The 17,075-nt window shown below is 37.4% G+C and overlaps 1 protein-coding gene and 1 long non-coding RNA gene across 2 annotated transcripts in view; both read right to left on the bottom strand.

The window, feature by feature from the left end:
• The window catches only part of LOC133648343 (uncharacterized), a 228,116-nt gene that overhangs the window by 25,700 nt on the left and 185,341 nt on the right, over window positions 1-17,075 (bottom strand). The window lies entirely within an intron of this gene.
• Window positions 9,020-17,075, bottom strand: part of LOC133648342 (neuroblast differentiation-associated protein AHNAK-like) — a 43,668-nt gene continuing 35,612 nt past the window's right edge. Inside the window, exon 6 of the mRNA XM_062044337.1 lies at window positions 9,020-17,047. Coding sequence (XP_061900321.1) covers window positions 9,759-17,047 — 7,289 coding nt within the window. The 3' untranslated portion in view covers window positions 9,020-9,758. The remainder of the gene's footprint in view (window positions 17,048-17,075) is intronic.

The following is a 17,075-nucleotide window of genomic DNA, read 5'->3' as shown; positions in this document are numbered from 1 at the left end:
TATGTAGAAATGAAAAAAATAATTCAAGAATAAAATTACAAATATAAACAACATAACATCACTTACTTTACAATGTCTGCTGTCATTAGGACTGCTCAGATGTTTATATATTCCCATTTTTTTATATTCCCATTTTCATAATCCAAACAAAGAAAAGGGGGGTGGAACCAAGCGTCTTTTTGTGTCCTTCCCGGGTCTAAATTGGCTGTCAAAGTGTACCAACTTGTCGGATTACATGCTCGTCCTTCTACTATGAGAGGCATGATTTATGATCGAGAATAAAGATATACGAGCAGGGAAGCGAGGAAACAGCAGACCACTTGATGATGTCAACATTGGCATAGTGATGAATAGTCTGTCTGCGTTAGCGCTTATAATAACAATATCACTAATACTTAGTTAATATTCAAGTCACGACATGTAAATGGAGCATTGTTGGTGCTTTTTGAACAGTTATTTATTGGGTTTTATGGGCGGAATAGAGGCTCTCCCATTGGACTTTTTTTTTAGGTTCATTTAATATTTAGAATGCATTAAAAAAAAATACTTAAATAGCGATTGTGAACGATAGGCACAATTACCCTCCCAAAAAAGTGCTGTTCTCTCTTAAGTCAAAAATAAATAGTAGTACCTCAACTCAGGAGCCCTGTGACGGAGCTCGTATCTCAAATCAGTAAAATATTATTAGAAATTAATTTACAGTAACTAGCTGAGCAACTGCGACCATGGACGGCACCGGAACCGGTACCAAAATGTATTTTGATACTTTTCGATACTTTTCTAAATAAAGGCGACCACCAAAAAATGGCCTTATTGGCTTTATTTGAACAAAAAAATGTTAGGGTACATTAAACATACACTACCGTTCAAAAGTTTGGGGTCACCCAAACAATTTTGTGGAATAGCCTTCATTTCTAAGAACAAGAATAGACTGTCGAGTTTCAGATGAAAGTTCTCTTTTTCTGGCCATTTTGAGCGTTTAATTGACCCCACAAATGTGATGCTCCAGAAACTCAATCTGCTCAAAGGAAGGTCAGTTTTGTAGCTTCTGTAACGCGCTAAACTGTTTTCAGATGTGTGAACATGATCGCACAAGGGTTTTCTAATCATAAAGTAGCCTTCTGAGCCAATGAGCAAACACATTGTCCCATTAGAACACTGGAGTGATAGTTGCTGAAAATGGGCCTCTATACACCGTTGTAGATATTGCACCAAAAACCAGACATTTGCAGCTAGAATAGTCATTTACCACATTAGCAATGTATAGAGTGTATTTCTTTAAAGTTAAGACTAGTTTAAAGTTATCTTCATTGAAAAGTACAGTGCTTTTCCTTCAAAAATAAGGACATTGTAGTGTATGTTTATTATTGCAATTTAGTCCTTAAATAAAATAGTAAAAACATACTAGTAACTTGTTTAGTAGTAAGTAAATAAACAATTGCTCCTAATTAGTCTGCTGATGTATGCAGTGACATATTGTGTCATTTATCCACCTATTATTTTGTCAACATTATTAAGGACAAGCTGTAAAAATTGATTATTAATCTACTTGTTCATTTACTGTTAATATCTGCTTATTTTCTGTTTTAACATGTTCTATCTACACTGCTGTTAAAATGTAATAATCACTTATTCTTCTTTTTAAAAAGAAAAAATATTTGTAGACGATAAAAAACGATATTGTACTTGGTATCATTACAGTGGATGTCAGGTGTAGATCCACCCATGGCGTTTGTTTACATTGAGGTGAGCTAGCTTGCTGTTAGCGGTGAGCTATTGTAGGAATGTCCCGCTCCAGGTTTTTGCACTTCCGATCCGATACCATTATTGTTTTTGCACTTCCGATCCGATACTGATACTGACCGATACCGATACTGACCGATACTGGCCTATCCGAGCATGTATTAAAGTTTAAAGTTATTTAGCCTACTTAGTTGTCAAAATCATGTTGAAAAGGGTTTTAGTACTCTTGATAACAACTAGCCAGTTGAATTAGGGGAGTTTGAATAATACACAATGGTTGGTAACAAGAAACTGACCTGTTTATTCAAGGATAAACACAAAATAGACAAAATTATACATGACAAACCGAAATGGCATCATTGAACTAGGGCTGGGCGATATGGCCTTTTTTTAATATTGCGATATTTTAAGGCCATATTGCGATACACGATATATATCTCGATATTTTGCCTTAGCCTTGAATGAACACTTGATGCATATAATCACAGCAGTATGATGATTCTATGTGTTTTGATTGATTGATTGAGACTTTTGTTAGTAGGTTGCACAGTGAAGTACATATTCCGTAACACCCGAATAAGTTTTTCAACTTGTTTAAGTCGGGGTCCACTTAAATGGATTCATGATACAGATATATACTATCAGATATATACTATCATCATAATACAGTCATCACACAAGATAATCACATTGAATTATTTACATTATTTAAAATCCGGGGTGTGGATTGGGCGCCGGATGTAAGTGTCAAAAAGACAGCCGAAAGAGTTTGATATGAGAATAAATCTAAAGTTAAAATATAGGGTAGAAATGCACCCATTTGCAGGAAATGTAGTCTTGATTTTCAACATTTTCTTTCAAGGCTTGCATGTCTACATTAAAACATTCTTCTTCATACTGCATTAATATATGCTACTTTTAAACTCTTATGCAGAGAAGGAAATCACAACTAAAAAAATCACTAATTTTTTCATACGGTGTCGATGTGGAAATGTTTGCCTCGGCATTTTGATGGTGTGGGCGTGTGGCACCGAATGGAGTTAAGCGTCTCGACAGACGTTACAATATTTGAACAATGATGACGAAAACTGTTTTCTCTGTCGTGTCCGTGTGTCGAAAATTGTTATGCGCTTCTTTTTTTATTTGATTTTGTGCGTGGCATATAATTGCTATGCGCAGAGGACGCTTGAGCAGTGCGCAATTGCACAGGCGCGCACCTTAGAGGGAACGTTGCTCGCACGGCTGCGCTAGCATCACAGCTAACGTTAGCCGTGCTGCTACCTCTCTGCTCGGGGAGGGCGTATACGTATGTGACGTATGACGTGACAGTATGTGACGTGTGTAAGAAGGTGTGCTTGCTGTCTGGGAGAGGGAGACATAGAAAAGAGTGAGAAGAGCCTGTCGTGTAATGCCAGCAGCTAAAAGCAACTGCGTGAGAATCCACAGACCTGTGGATGTGTTGAAGGTGTGCTGGAAAATGTGGAACGGAAGTTAGGGAGCAGCAGAAAAGTGGAATGTATTATTTAAATCGGTGCGTTGGAAAACGCGGACCGGAGTTTTTTTTAAAACTGGATCTGGATCGGCATTTTCCCATGCCTTGCCGATACGCATTTTTTTGGCAAATATCGGCGGCCGATCCGATCCAAATATCGGATCGGGACATCCCTAAGCTATTGTATATACTACGGTGTGTAGTGAAGCATGTTTAGCTATTCCTCGTCCTAAGAAACTTACTTTGTCGCCATGAAGACGAGGATTAGTGATTTAGAAGTAGCTAAAACACTGCTGTTAGCCGCTAGCTATCTAGCCATGTCTTAAAACGCCTCTTCCTGAGGGTGTCTCAGTGTTATAACTTCACCTTTAGTTTTAGTTTTTAGGCCGAAATGTGTCCATTCTCCCCTTTATGTCTCCACCCTGTGTCTGCTTGTAAGTACTCTGTGTGTGTGCGCTGCCGAACACGCTCCTCTACTCGTAAAACCAGCAATGTCCTGGCGTGACGACGCAACGTCATGCCGGTAAAAAAATATATATATATGCTGAACCGGTACTTTTTAAACAGAGCATAGTACTGTTTTTGATTCATTAGTACCATGATACTATACTAGTGCCGGTATACCGTACAACCCTAGTTCAAACATTGAGCATTTGAAGAAATTGTACAAATCTAATATTTGGGTTTGGTATAGTGAGGTCTAGGCTTGTTAGCACATTGTTCTGGGCAAATGTGGATCCAGATGAATGTGATACAATGTGTGATTCAAAAGAAACTCAATATTAGTTCAAGTTAACTATGTAAAGGAAAGGCCGGATTCAAAAAGTTTATACTTCTTCCCATTACCCTTTTTAAATATGTTTAATTGAATTTTGTTTTCTTAATTGAATTTTCTTTTCTTTTTTTTTGTGAAATAACAATATTGCCATTGAGCACAGGACTGTTCTCTGGAGATATGTATGTCTATTATGTACTACATGTGCGATATGGAACTGACTATGACATACCTAATAAACAGTAAACACTACGCAATTGTCTGATACAACAACATAGCATTTGTACTACAGCTCCAACCTTGATAGGCAGGTAGATTAGTTGCAGGTAAAGGGGCTGCTTAGAGCACTGTCAGTGATCTGTAAGTGCAAGTTAAAACCCTACTATGCAAAGCCAAAGCCATTTATCAACAACACCCAGAAACTCCGCCGGCTTCGCTGTGCCCCGAGCTCATCTAAGATGGATTGATGCAGAGTGGAAAAGTGTTCTGTGGTCTGACGAGTCCACGTTTCAAATTTTTTTTGGAAACTGTGGACATTGTGTCCTCCAGACCAAAGAGGAAAAGAACCATCCGGATTGTTTTAGGCGCAGAGTTGAAAAGCCAGCATCTGTGATGGTATGGGCGTGTATTAGTGCCCAAGGCATGGGTAACTTACACATCTGTGAAGGCACCATTAATGCTGGAAGGTACATACAGGTTTTGGAGCAACATATGTTGCCATCCAAGCAACGTTATCATGGACGCCCCTGCTTATTTCAGCAAGACAATGCCAAGCCATGTGTTACAACACAGTGGCTTCATAGTAAAAGAGTGCGGGTACTAGACTGGCCTGCCTGTAGTCCAGACCTGTCTCCCATTGAAAATGTGTGGCATTGATACACTGGAAACCGGTTCTTGACAATAACCGGTTACCAATGTCCGTGGAATCGCTTGCCATTTTTTCCAAACAGTTCTCTTAACGATTGTTCCGGGTGGGGATGACGTCATTACGCAGCGTGCGTAGTGACGTCAGATGGCGGAGTCCAGGTGCGACAAACACTCTACAGTTGACTACTGAACTGAACTGAATTATATTTATATAGCGCTTTTCTCTAGAGACTCAAAGCGCTTTACATTGTGAAACCCAATATCTCAGTTACATTTTTAAACCAGTGTGGGTGGGCACTGGGAGCAGGTGGGTGAAGTGTCTTGCCCGAGGACACAACCGCTATGACTAGGGTGGCAGAAGCGGGGATCGAACCTAGAACCCTCAGGTTGCTGGCACAGCCGCCCCAACATTCAACATGGAATGTATTATTTATTTGTATTTTGGAAGAGAAAAAAAAGTACTCCATGTAATCGCAAATTATGTTAATTTATATATTGTGTAAATATGCAAAAATATATTATTAAACATTCAAACCATTTTTTAAATAGAAATAAATACTTATAATAAATATTTCAAATCAAGTTATCCATCAAATTGTGCAATGTAAAAGTAGTAATAGATTTTATGGTAAAATTCTGAAATTTACTGTGGTTTTTACAGCATTTTTCTCTAAATGAAAAAAAACTGCTTTTTTTACTTTAATAAACTATAGAGGATTAAATGTATTATTTATTTGTATTTTGGAAGAAAAAAAATGTACTCCATGTAATCACAAATTATGTTAATTTATATATTGTGTAATTTTGCAAAAATATATTATTAAACATTCAAACCATTTTTTAAATAGAAATAAATACTAATAATAAATATTTCAAATCAACTTATCCATCAAATTGTGCAATGTAAAAGTAGCAATAGATTTTATGGTAAAATTGTAAAATTTACTGTGGTTTTTACAGCATTTTTCTCTAAATGAAAATAAAAACCGGTACTTTTTATACTTTAATAAACTGTGGTGCCGAATAGAGGACTAAATGTGTTCTTTCTTTGTATTTTGGAAGAAAAAAAATAAAAATACTCCATGTAATCGCAAATTATGTTCATTTATATATTGTGTAAATATGCAAAAATATATTATCAATCATTCAAACCATGTTTGAAATAGAAAATAATATAAATACTAATAATGATTTCCAATCAAGCTATCCATCAAATTGTGCAATGTAAAAGTAGCAATAGATTTTATGGTAAAATTGTGAAATTTACTGTGGTTTTTACAGCATTTTTCTCTAAATGAAAAAAAAAACTGTACTTTTTATACTTTAATAAACTGTGGTGCCGAATAGAGGACTAAATGTATTATTCCTTTGTATTTTGGAAGAAAAAAAAGTACTCCATGTAATCGCAAATTATGTTAATTTATATATTGTGTAAATATGCAAAAATATATTATTAAACATTCAAACCATTTTTTAAATAGAAATAAATACTTATAATAAATATTTCAAATCAAGTTATCCATCAAATTGTGCAATGTAAAAGTAGTAATAGATTTTATGGTAAAATTCTGAAATTTACTGTGGTTTTTACAGCATTTTTCTCTAAATGAAAAAAAAAACTGTACTTTTTATACTTTAATAAACTGTGGTGCCGAATAGAGGACTAAATGTATTATTCCTTTGTATTTTGGAAGAAAAAAAAATGTACTCCATGTTATCGCAAATTAAGGTAATTTATATACGTATATATGCAAAAATATATCATCAAACATTCAAACCATTTTTGAAATAGAATAGAAAATAAATACTAATAATAATGATTTCCAATCAAGTTATCCATCAAATTGTGCAATGTAAAAGTAGCAATAGATTTCACGGTAAATGTGAAATTTACTGTGGTTTTTACAGCATTTTTCTCTAAATGAAAAAAAAAACCTGTACTTTTTATACTTTAATAAACTGTGGTGCCGAATAGAGGACTAAATGTGTTCTTTCTTTGTATTTTGGAAGAAGAAAAAAAAATACTCTATGTAATCGCAAATTATGTTAATTTATATATTGTGTAAATATGCAAAAATATATTATCAAACATTCAAACCATTTTTGAAATAGAATAGAATATAAATACTAATAATAATGATTTCCAATCAAGCTATCCATCAAATTGTGCAATGTAAAAGTAGCAATAGATTTCACGGTAAAATGTGAAATTTACTGTGGTTTTTACAGCATTTTTCTCTAAATGAACAAAAATAATTACTTTTTATACTTTAATAAACTGTCGTGCCGAATAGAGGACTAAATGTATTATTTCTTTGTATTTTGGAAGAAAAAAAAATGTACTCCATGTATACGCAAATTATGTTAATTTATATATATGCAAAAATATATTATCATACATTCAAACCATTTTTAAAATATAATAGAATATAAATACTAATAATAATGATTTCAGATCAAGTTATCCATCAAATTGTGCAATGTAAAAGTAGCAATAGATTTCATGGTAAAATTGTGAAATTTACTGTGGTTTTTATAGCATTGTTCTCTAAATGAAAAAAAACTGTCCTTTTTATACTTTAATCCAACTTTTTTTATTGGCATTTTCAAATATAGAAAAAAGTGCAAGTCGAAACAGTACAATTTTAAAGTCAGAAAATTCTTCACACCCTTTCCCTTAAGACCCAAATCCCCACCCACCCTCCCACCCCACTCAGGTCACACCAACAAGGGACATATGGCACAATCATATAACAAGTAAGACGACAAAGACAGACATCCTCACATACACACGCACATTCAAGGCCGGAGACAGACAAACAGGCTGAAAGGAGAGAAAGGGAAAAAACAAAATTAAAATTAAATTAAATTAAATTAAAATAAAATAATAATAATAAATAAAAGGGAGATTATTCCTCATCTGCGTCTGGGGATAAATCAAGAGAGTTGACATACAGCAAGAAAGGACTCGTACTTTTTATACTTTAATAAACTGTGGTGCCGAATAAAGGACTAAATGTATTTTTTCTTTGTATTTTGGAAGAAAAAAAAAATTGTACTCCATCTAATCGCAAATTATGTTAATTTATATATATATATATATATATATATATATATATATATATATATATATACATGCAAAAATATATTATCAAACATTCAAACCATTTTTTAAATAGAATAGAATATAAATCCTAATAATAATGATTTCAAAGCAAGTTATCCATCAAATTGTGCAATGTAAAAGTAGCAAATTGTGAAATTTACTGTAGTTTTTACAGCATTTATCTCTAAATAAGAAAAAACTGTACTTTTTATTCCTTAATAAACTGTGGTGCCGAATAGAGGACTAAATGTATTATTTATTTGTATTTTGGAAGAAAAAAAAATGTACTCCATGCATAAGCAAATTATGTTAATTTATATACATGCAAAAATACATTATCAAACATTCAAACCATTTTTAAAATAGAATAGAATATAAATCCTAATAATAATGATTTCAAAGCAAGTTATCCATCAAATTGTGCAATGTAAAAGTAGCAATAGATTTCATGGTAAAATTGTGAAATTTACTGTGGTTTTTACAGCATTTATCTCTAAATGGAAAAAAAACTGTACTTTTTATACTTTAATAAACTGTGGTGCCGAATAGAGGACTAAATGTATTATTTCTTTGTATTTTGGAAGAAAAAAAATGTACTCCATGTATAAGCAAATTATGTTAATTTATATATATGCAAAAATACATTATCAAACATTCAAACCATTTTTTAAGTAGAACCGAATATAAATACTAATAATAATGGTTTCAAATCAAGTTATCCATCAAATTGTGCAATGTAAAAGTAGCAATGTTAAAATTGTGAAATTTACTGTGGTTTTTACAGCATTTTTCTCTAAATGAAAAAAAAAACTGTACTTTTTATACTTTAATAAACTGTGGTGCCGAATATTGGCTCAGTTGTAAGTATTCACGTTTATTTACGAGTAAGAATGCTTTGAAAAAAAATACATCCGTCGTCATGTCTTTCATAATAATTGTGAGCGATGGGAAAAATTCCAAAAAAAAGTGCAGTTCCCCTTTAAGATGTAAGGATTGTTCCATAATGAACAAAAACAATAAGAAGAAACAAACACTCTCCAGTAATTCTATACAATTTATTTAGTTTATCGGACAGAATGCACACAAAATGGAAGATAAAACAATTCTGATCACAGATATGATAAATGTATGAACACCAACAATGACATTTCATTTCATTTTTATTTGCGTGATGGGAGTAGATGCGACCAGAACAATACAATAAAACAGATTAGAATGGGGGAAAAAAAAAAAAAAACAGACGAAATGTGGATAAAACTTTTGAAGGACGACAAAGTGTGCAGAAAAATACATGAGTTTCTAAACATAGTGACTGTCTGTGCAATTACGACGGATTAAACATCTTCACAATAAAAGCATATGTTATACAGGGGCCGGTTTTGGATGGGAGAAATGTTTCTGCGCCGATTACACAAAAATCCAAGCGTTGAAGTAAAACTGTTTATAAATGTACGGACAAGACTTTCCTTCAAACGACGACTATCTGTTCTGTGGAACAGACCCTGTGTAGAAATATACCACAACCATTTATGAACACGTTTTAATTGAATGAAACAGGACAAAATAACCGTAATGAAGTCATTTGATGGTATATGCTCAATAAATCTTGACTATGTACAAAAAACAATATCTATTAATACATTTTGATCTTATTTACAGTTTTGACGGGGCTTTGTACGTTCTCCTATGTCGCTTATGAGATGACTTGTATTCATTTTCTCTCTGGCTTTGACGTATTTCCCGTACGGAAAGAACATATTTAGTTGATCAATTGATTATTCGTCTTTTGGTGATACAGAGAGTTCAATTTTAGGTAATTTGAACGCACCCTTTGCCCCAATGTCACTGCTGGACGACGACGACGTCGACGACAGCCTCGATTTGGGCGTGGTCAACGACACGCCCGCGCTTCCCTCCACTCCCTCTGCACTACCCTCACCGTACGTCACTTCATACGAGCCCTTGGACTTGGAACCCAGACCCCCAAAGGTGCCAAACTTCAACTTGCCTTTCTTTCCTTTGATCTTTGTTTCTTTAAGGTCAAGTGAAATATCAGCGCCCTCCGCTTCGAGGTGTCCCGAAGGGGAACGAACTGAGAGCCCACCCTCATCGCTCGAAGAGCGATGCCTTGACTTTTTGTAAAGATCCAGTGACGCAGACTTGCTTTTGGGCGAAACACTGAGTCCAGCATCACCCTCTAAATGTAACTTCCCCTCTACACTATGTACACTGAATTCTTTCGAGACCTTGCCTTTTCCACCTGTACTCAGTTCTGCCTCTGATCCCCGAAGATCACCTGCACTCCGGCCCTTTGCTTTTGATTTTCCAAAAAAATTTGGTATCTTAACCTTTATTTTTCCTTCACTTTGCCTTATTTCCGGACTAGAAGCTGTGATGCTCTGTGAGCCGTGAAGCTCTCCACTAGCCGCAACCTTTCCACCGCCCGCCTGGTCCTCAAAGTGGGGCAGACTAAAACCGAACCTTGGGAACTTGAGCTTTGGAAATTTCACTGTACCCTCTGGATATCGAAGGCCACCGATGGCGCTGTCGGATTCAAAGCCTGACATTCTGATCTGGGGTGTTTTTAATGTCACATCTGAGCCTTCAAGGGTAAAGTCCTGACTGTTGCTAACAGAACCATGTAAGCCAATGTTGGGGGATTTCAGCTCCTCGGATAAAGATCCATCACCTTTCACTTTTGGGGATTTGATATCAAATTCCACATCAGGAAAATGTAGCTTACCAAACAGTGGCTTTTTAACTTTTGTTCCGTGGACATTAATTTTAGGTGTATCTACATCTACGTCAATTGTTGGTGTTTCGGTCTCAAAATGTGATTTCTTTCCCTTTCCTGTGACTTTAGGAAGTTTGAATTTACCCTTTTTCCCTTTGATGTTAACATCTACATCAGGATAGGAAGCATCCACATTTCCTTTGATACTGGGACCTTCAAATTCACCCCTGGAGCCTTTGATGTCAACTCTTGGACTTTTTAAGTCCAATTCTGGTGTTTTTATTTTTCCACCAAAATGTGGTGCTGTCACATCCATACTACCTTTGAGGCCAGGATTTTTCACATTTAAATCAACTTTTGGCATCGTGATCTTTCCTCCTGGGAGCTTTAATTTAGGTCCCTTGATATTACCACTCGGGCTGCCAATGTCAACATCTGGTCCTTCTATGTCGACCTTTGGAACCTTGATATCAATATCAGCCTTTGGAAGTTTGACGTCAATGTCCGGACCTTCCAGATTTGGACTTTTAAAGCCAAATTCAGGCATTTTAAATTTTGGAAAGGAAATTCCAGTCGTAGGGTTCTCAATTTGAACCTTTGGACCTTTGACATCCACTGCTGGTACTTTTATGTCCCCTTCTATGTTTGGTACGGACACATCTAAATCACCCTTGAGTTTGGGGCCTTCCATATTAAAATCCACATCGGGCATCGATATGTTTGGTCCTGTGATTTTTGGCATCTTGAATTTTGGTCCCTTGATTTTCCAACTGGGACTGTCCATGTCAACATCCGGTCCTTGGATGTCCACTTTGGGGCCTTTAATGTCCAAGTTACCTTTCGGAAGACTGACATCAAATTCAGGGCCTTTAAGGCCAACCTCAGGGACTTTGACATCAATACCTGGACCCTTGACATTTGAACCTTTGAAACCAAATTGTGGCATTTTTATACTTGGAAGTTCAAATCCTGTCTTCGATCCCTCAATGTCAATCTTTGGGCCTTTGATATCCACTTCTGGTGTATTTATATCTCCTTCAAAAGTTGGTACTGACACATCTACATCACCTTTGAGTTTTGGGCCTTTAAGATTGAAGTCCAGATTTGGCATACTGATGTTGGGCCCTGAGATTTTTGGCATTTTTATATTAGGTCCCTTGAGCTTCCAACTGGGACTGTTGATGTCAACATCTGGTCCTTCAATGTCCACTTTTGGTCCTTTGATATCCAAATCAGCTTTTGGAAGACTGACATCAACATTAGGGCCTTTAATGTCAACCTCTGGGACCTTGATATCAATATTAGCCTTTGGAAGGTTGACGTCAATGTCAGGACCCTCCAGTTTTGGACCCTTGAAGCCGAACTCTGGCATTTTCATTTTGGGTAATCCAAATCCAGACTTATGCCCCTTAATGTCGACATTTGGGCCTTTTATATCAATTCCTGGTGCTTCGATATCTCCTTTCATTGTTGGAACTGACACATCTACATCACCTTTGAGTTTAGGGCCTTTCATATTAAAATTTACATCGGGCATGGAGATATTTGGACCTGAGATTTTTGGCATCTTAAAATTTGGTCCCTTTATCTTCCAACTCGGACTGTCCATGTCAACATCTGGTCCTTGAATGTCCACTTTAGGGCCTTTGATGTCCAAATCAGCTTTTGGAAGATTGACATCAACGTTAGGGACCTTGACATCAATATTAGCCTTTGGAAGGTTGACGTCAATGTCAGGGCCCTCTAGTTTTGGACCCTTGAAGCCAAAACCTGGCATTTTCATTTTTGGTAATTCAAATCCACCCTTATGCCCCTTAATGTCAACATTTGGGCCTTTTATATCAATTCCTGGTGCGTTGATATCTCCTTCAAATGATGGCACTGACACATCTACATCACCTTTGAGTGTAGGGCCTCTCATATTGAAATCCACATCTGGCATGGATATGCTTGGGCCTGATATTTTGGGCATCTTAAAATTAGGCCCTTTGAGTTTCCAACTCGGACTGTCCATGTCAACATCTGGTCCTTGAATGTCCACTTTAGGGCCTTTGATGTCCAAATCAGCTTTTGGAAGATTGACATCAACGTTAGGGACCTTGACATCAATATTAGCCTTTGGAAGGTTGACGTCAATGTCAGGGCCCTCTAGTTTTGGACCCTTGAAGCCAAAACCTGGCATTTTCATTTTTGGTAATTCAAATCCACCCTTATGCCCCTTAATGTCAACATTTGGGCCTTTTATGTCAATTCCTGGTGCTTTGATATCTCCTTCAAATGTTGGCACTGACACATCTACATCACCTTTGAGTTTAGGGCCTCTCATATTGAAATCCACATCTGGCATGGATATGCTTGGGCCTGATATTTTGGGCATCTTAAAATTAGGCCCTTTGAGTTTCCAACTCGGACTGTCCATGTCAACATCTGGTCCTTGAATGTCCACTTTAGGGCCTTTGATGTCTAAATCAGCTTTTGGAAGATTGACATCAACGTTAGGGACCTTGACATCAATATTAGCCTCTGGAAGGTTGACGTCGATGTCAGGACCCTCTAGTTTTGGACCCTTGAAGCCAAAACCTGGCATTTTCATTTTTGGTAATTCAAATCCACCCTTATGCCCCTTAATGTCAACATTTGGGCCTTTTATGTCAATTCCTGGTGCTTTGATATCTCCTTCAAATGTTGGCACTGACACATCTATATCACCTTTGAGTTTAGGGCTTTTCATATTGAAATCCACATCTGGCATGGATATGCTTGGGCCTGAGATTTTTGGCATCTTAAAATTAGGTCCCTTGAGTTTCCAACTCGGACTGTCCATGTCAACATCTGGTCCTTGAATGTCCACTTTAGGGCCTTTGATGTCCAAATCAGCTTTTGGAAGATTGACATCAACGTTAGGGACCTTGACATCAATATTAGCCTTTGGAAGGTTGACGTCAATGTCAGGGCCCTCTAGTTTTGGACCCTTGAAACCAAAACCTGGCATTTTCATTTTTGGTAATTCAAATCCACCCTTATGCCCCTTAATGTCAACATTTGGGCCTTTTATATCAATTCCTGGTGCTTTGATATCTCCTTCAAATGTTGGCACTGACACATCTACATCACCTTTGAGTTTAGGGCTTTTCATATTGAAATCCACATCTGGCATGGATATGCTTGGGCCTGAGATTTTTGGCATCTTAAAATTAGGCCCCTTGAGTTTCCAACTGGGACTGTCCATGTCAACATCTGGTCCTTGGATGTCTACCTTAGGGCTTTTGATGTTCAAATCAGCTTTCGGAAGACTGACATCAAATTCAGGGCCTTGAAGGCCAACCTCAGGGATCTTAGCATTAATATTAGCTTTGGGAAGGTCTATATCAATGTCAGGACCCTGCAATTGTGAACCTTTAAATCCAAATTGTGGCATCTTGAATTTTGGCATTTCAAATCCAGCACTAGGTCCTTTGATGTCACCTTCTGGACCTTTGATATCAATTGAGGGTCCTTTGATATCTCCCTCAATATTTGGTACTGACATGTTCAAATCACCTGTAATTTTAGGGCCTTTCAGATGGAAGTCCACATCTGGCATCTTGAATTTTGGTCCTTTGATCTTACTGCTGGGACTGTCAATGTCAACATCAACATTTGCCTTAGGTAGTTTAATGTTAACATCAGGAGTCTCCAACTTGGGACCTTTTACAGCAGCGCCTGGTACTTTTATATCAACTTTACCTTTCTTTGGACCCCGGAATCCAAACTTTGGCATTTTAAATTTCGATTTCTTACCGCCGATTTCAGGAACTTCAAGCGTGACATCTGCGACGTCAAGTTCAGCTTTTGGTAATTGAATGTTTCCTTCAATGTCACCCTTGAATTTTGGGAGGCTTAGGTCACCATCTTTGCCTTTAGGACCTTTTAGATGAAAATCCACATCTGGCAAAGTGATGTTTGGTCCTGAAAGTTTTGGCATCTTCATTTTTGGCCCCTTGATCTTACCACTGTCAATGTCAACATTTGGTCCTTTGATGTCCAAATCAGTTTTTGGAAGACTGATATCAACCCCAGGGACATTCACATCAATATTAGCCCGAGGAAGGTCCACATCAATGTCCGGACCTTCAAGCTTTGTACCTTTTAAACCAAATTGGGGCATTTTTATTTTTGGTAATTCGAATCCTGTCTTTGGTCCCTTGATGTCAACTTTTGGGCCTTTGATATCCACTTCTGGTGCGTTTATTTCTCCTTCAATAGTTGGTACTGACACATCTACATCACCTTTAAGTTTTGGGCCTTTAAGATGGAAGTCTAGGTTTGGCATGGTGATGTTGGGGCCTGATATTTTTGGCATCTTAATGTTAGGCCCCTTGAGCTTCCAACTGGGACTGTCGATATCTGGTCCTTCAATGTCCACTTTAGGACCTTTGATGTCCAAATCAGCTTTTGGAAGATTGACATCAACATTAGGGCCTTTAATGTCAATGTCAGGGCCCTCTAGTTTTGGACCCTTGAAGCCAAAATCTGGCATTTTCATTTTTGGCAATTCAAATCCAGCCTTAGGCCCCTTAATGTCAACATTTGGGCCTTTTATATCAAGTCCTGGTGCTTTGATATCTCCTTTAATTGTTGGCACCGAAACATTTACATCACCTTTGAGGTTAGGGCCTTTCATATCAAAATCCACATCTGGCATGGAGATGTTTGGTCCTGAGATTTTTGGCATCTTAAAATTAGGTCCTTTAAACTTCCAACTGGGACTGTCAATATCTGGTCCTTGAATGTCCACCTTAGGGCCTTTGATGTCCAAATCAGCTTTTGGAAGACTGACATCAACCTCAGGAACCTTGACATCAATATTACCCTGAGGAAGGTCCACATCAATGTCCGGACCTTCGATTTTTGAACCTTTGAAACCAAATTGGGGCATTTTCATTTTTGGTAATTCAAATCCAGCTTTAGGCCCCTTAATGTCAACTTTTGGGCCTTTTATGTCAATTCCTGGTGCGTTGATATCTCCTTCAATAGTTGGTACTGACACATCTACATCACATTTGACCTTTGGGCCTTTAAGATGGAAGTCTAGGTTTGGCATGGTGATGTTGGGGCCTGATATTTTTGGCATCTTAAAGTTAGGCCCCTTGAGCTTCCAACTGGGACTGTCGATATCTGGTCCTTCAATGTCCACTTTAGGACCTTTGATGTCCAAATCAGCTTTTGGAAGATTGACATCAACATTAGGGCCTTTAATGTCAATGTCAGGGCCCTCTAGTTTTGGACCCTTGAAGCCGAAATCTGGCATTTTCATTTTTGGTAATTCAAATCCAGCTTTAGGCCCCTTAATGTCAACTTTTGGGCCTTTTATGTCAATTCCTGGTGCGTTGATATCTCCTTCAATTGTTGGCACTGACACATCTACATCACCTTTGAGTTTTGGGCCTTTAAGATTGAAGTCTAGGTTTGGCATGGTGATGTTGGGGCCTGATATTTTTGGCATCTTAAAGTTAGGCCCCTTTAGCTTCCAACTGGGACTGTCGATATCTGGTCCTTCAATGTCCACTTTAGGGCCTTTGATGTCCAAATCGGCTTTAGGAAGATTGACATCAATATTAGCCTCTGGAAGGTTGAGGTCAATGTCAGGACCTTCTAGTTTTGGACCCTTGAAGCCGAAATCTGGCATTTTCATTTTTGGTAATTCAAATCCAGCCTTAGGCCCCTTGACGTCAACTTTTGGGCCTTTGATATCCACTTCTGGTGCGTTTATTTCTCCTTCAATAGTTGGTACTGACACATCTACATCACCTTTAAGTTTTGGGCCTTTAAGATGGAAGTCTAGGTTTGGCATGGTGATGTTGGGGCCTGATATTTTAGGCATCTTAAAGTTAGGCCCCTTGAGCTTCCAACTGGGACTGTCGATATCTGGTCCTTCAATGTCCACTTTAGGGCCTTTGATGTCCAAATCGGCTTTTGGAAGATTTACATCAATATTAGCCTTTGGAAGGTTGACGTCAATGTCAGGGCCCTCTAGTTTAGGACCCTTGAAGCCGAAATCTGGCATTTTCATTTTTGGTAATTCAAATCCAGCTTTAGGCCCCTTAATGTCAACTTTTGGGCCTTTTATGTCAATTCCGGGAGCGTTGATATCTCCTTCAATTGTTGGCACTGACACATCTACATCACCTTTGAGTTTAGGGCTTTTCATATTGAAATCCACATCTGGCATGGATATGCTTGGGCCTGAGATTTTTGGCATCTTAAAATTAGGTCCTTTAAACTTCCAACTGGGACTGTCAATGTCTGGTCCTTGAATGTCCACCTTAGGGCCTTTGATGTCCAAATCAGCTTTTGGAAGACTGACATCGACCGCAGG

Source organism: Entelurus aequoreus, linkage group LG04 (assembly GCF_033978785.1).
Source record: "Entelurus aequoreus isolate RoL-2023_Sb linkage group LG04, RoL_Eaeq_v1.1, whole genome shotgun sequence".
In the NCBI taxonomy this organism is placed as follows: domain Eukaryota; kingdom Metazoa; phylum Chordata; class Actinopteri; order Syngnathiformes; family Syngnathidae; genus Entelurus; species Entelurus aequoreus.
This window is presented reverse-complemented; position numbering and strand designations above follow the sequence as displayed.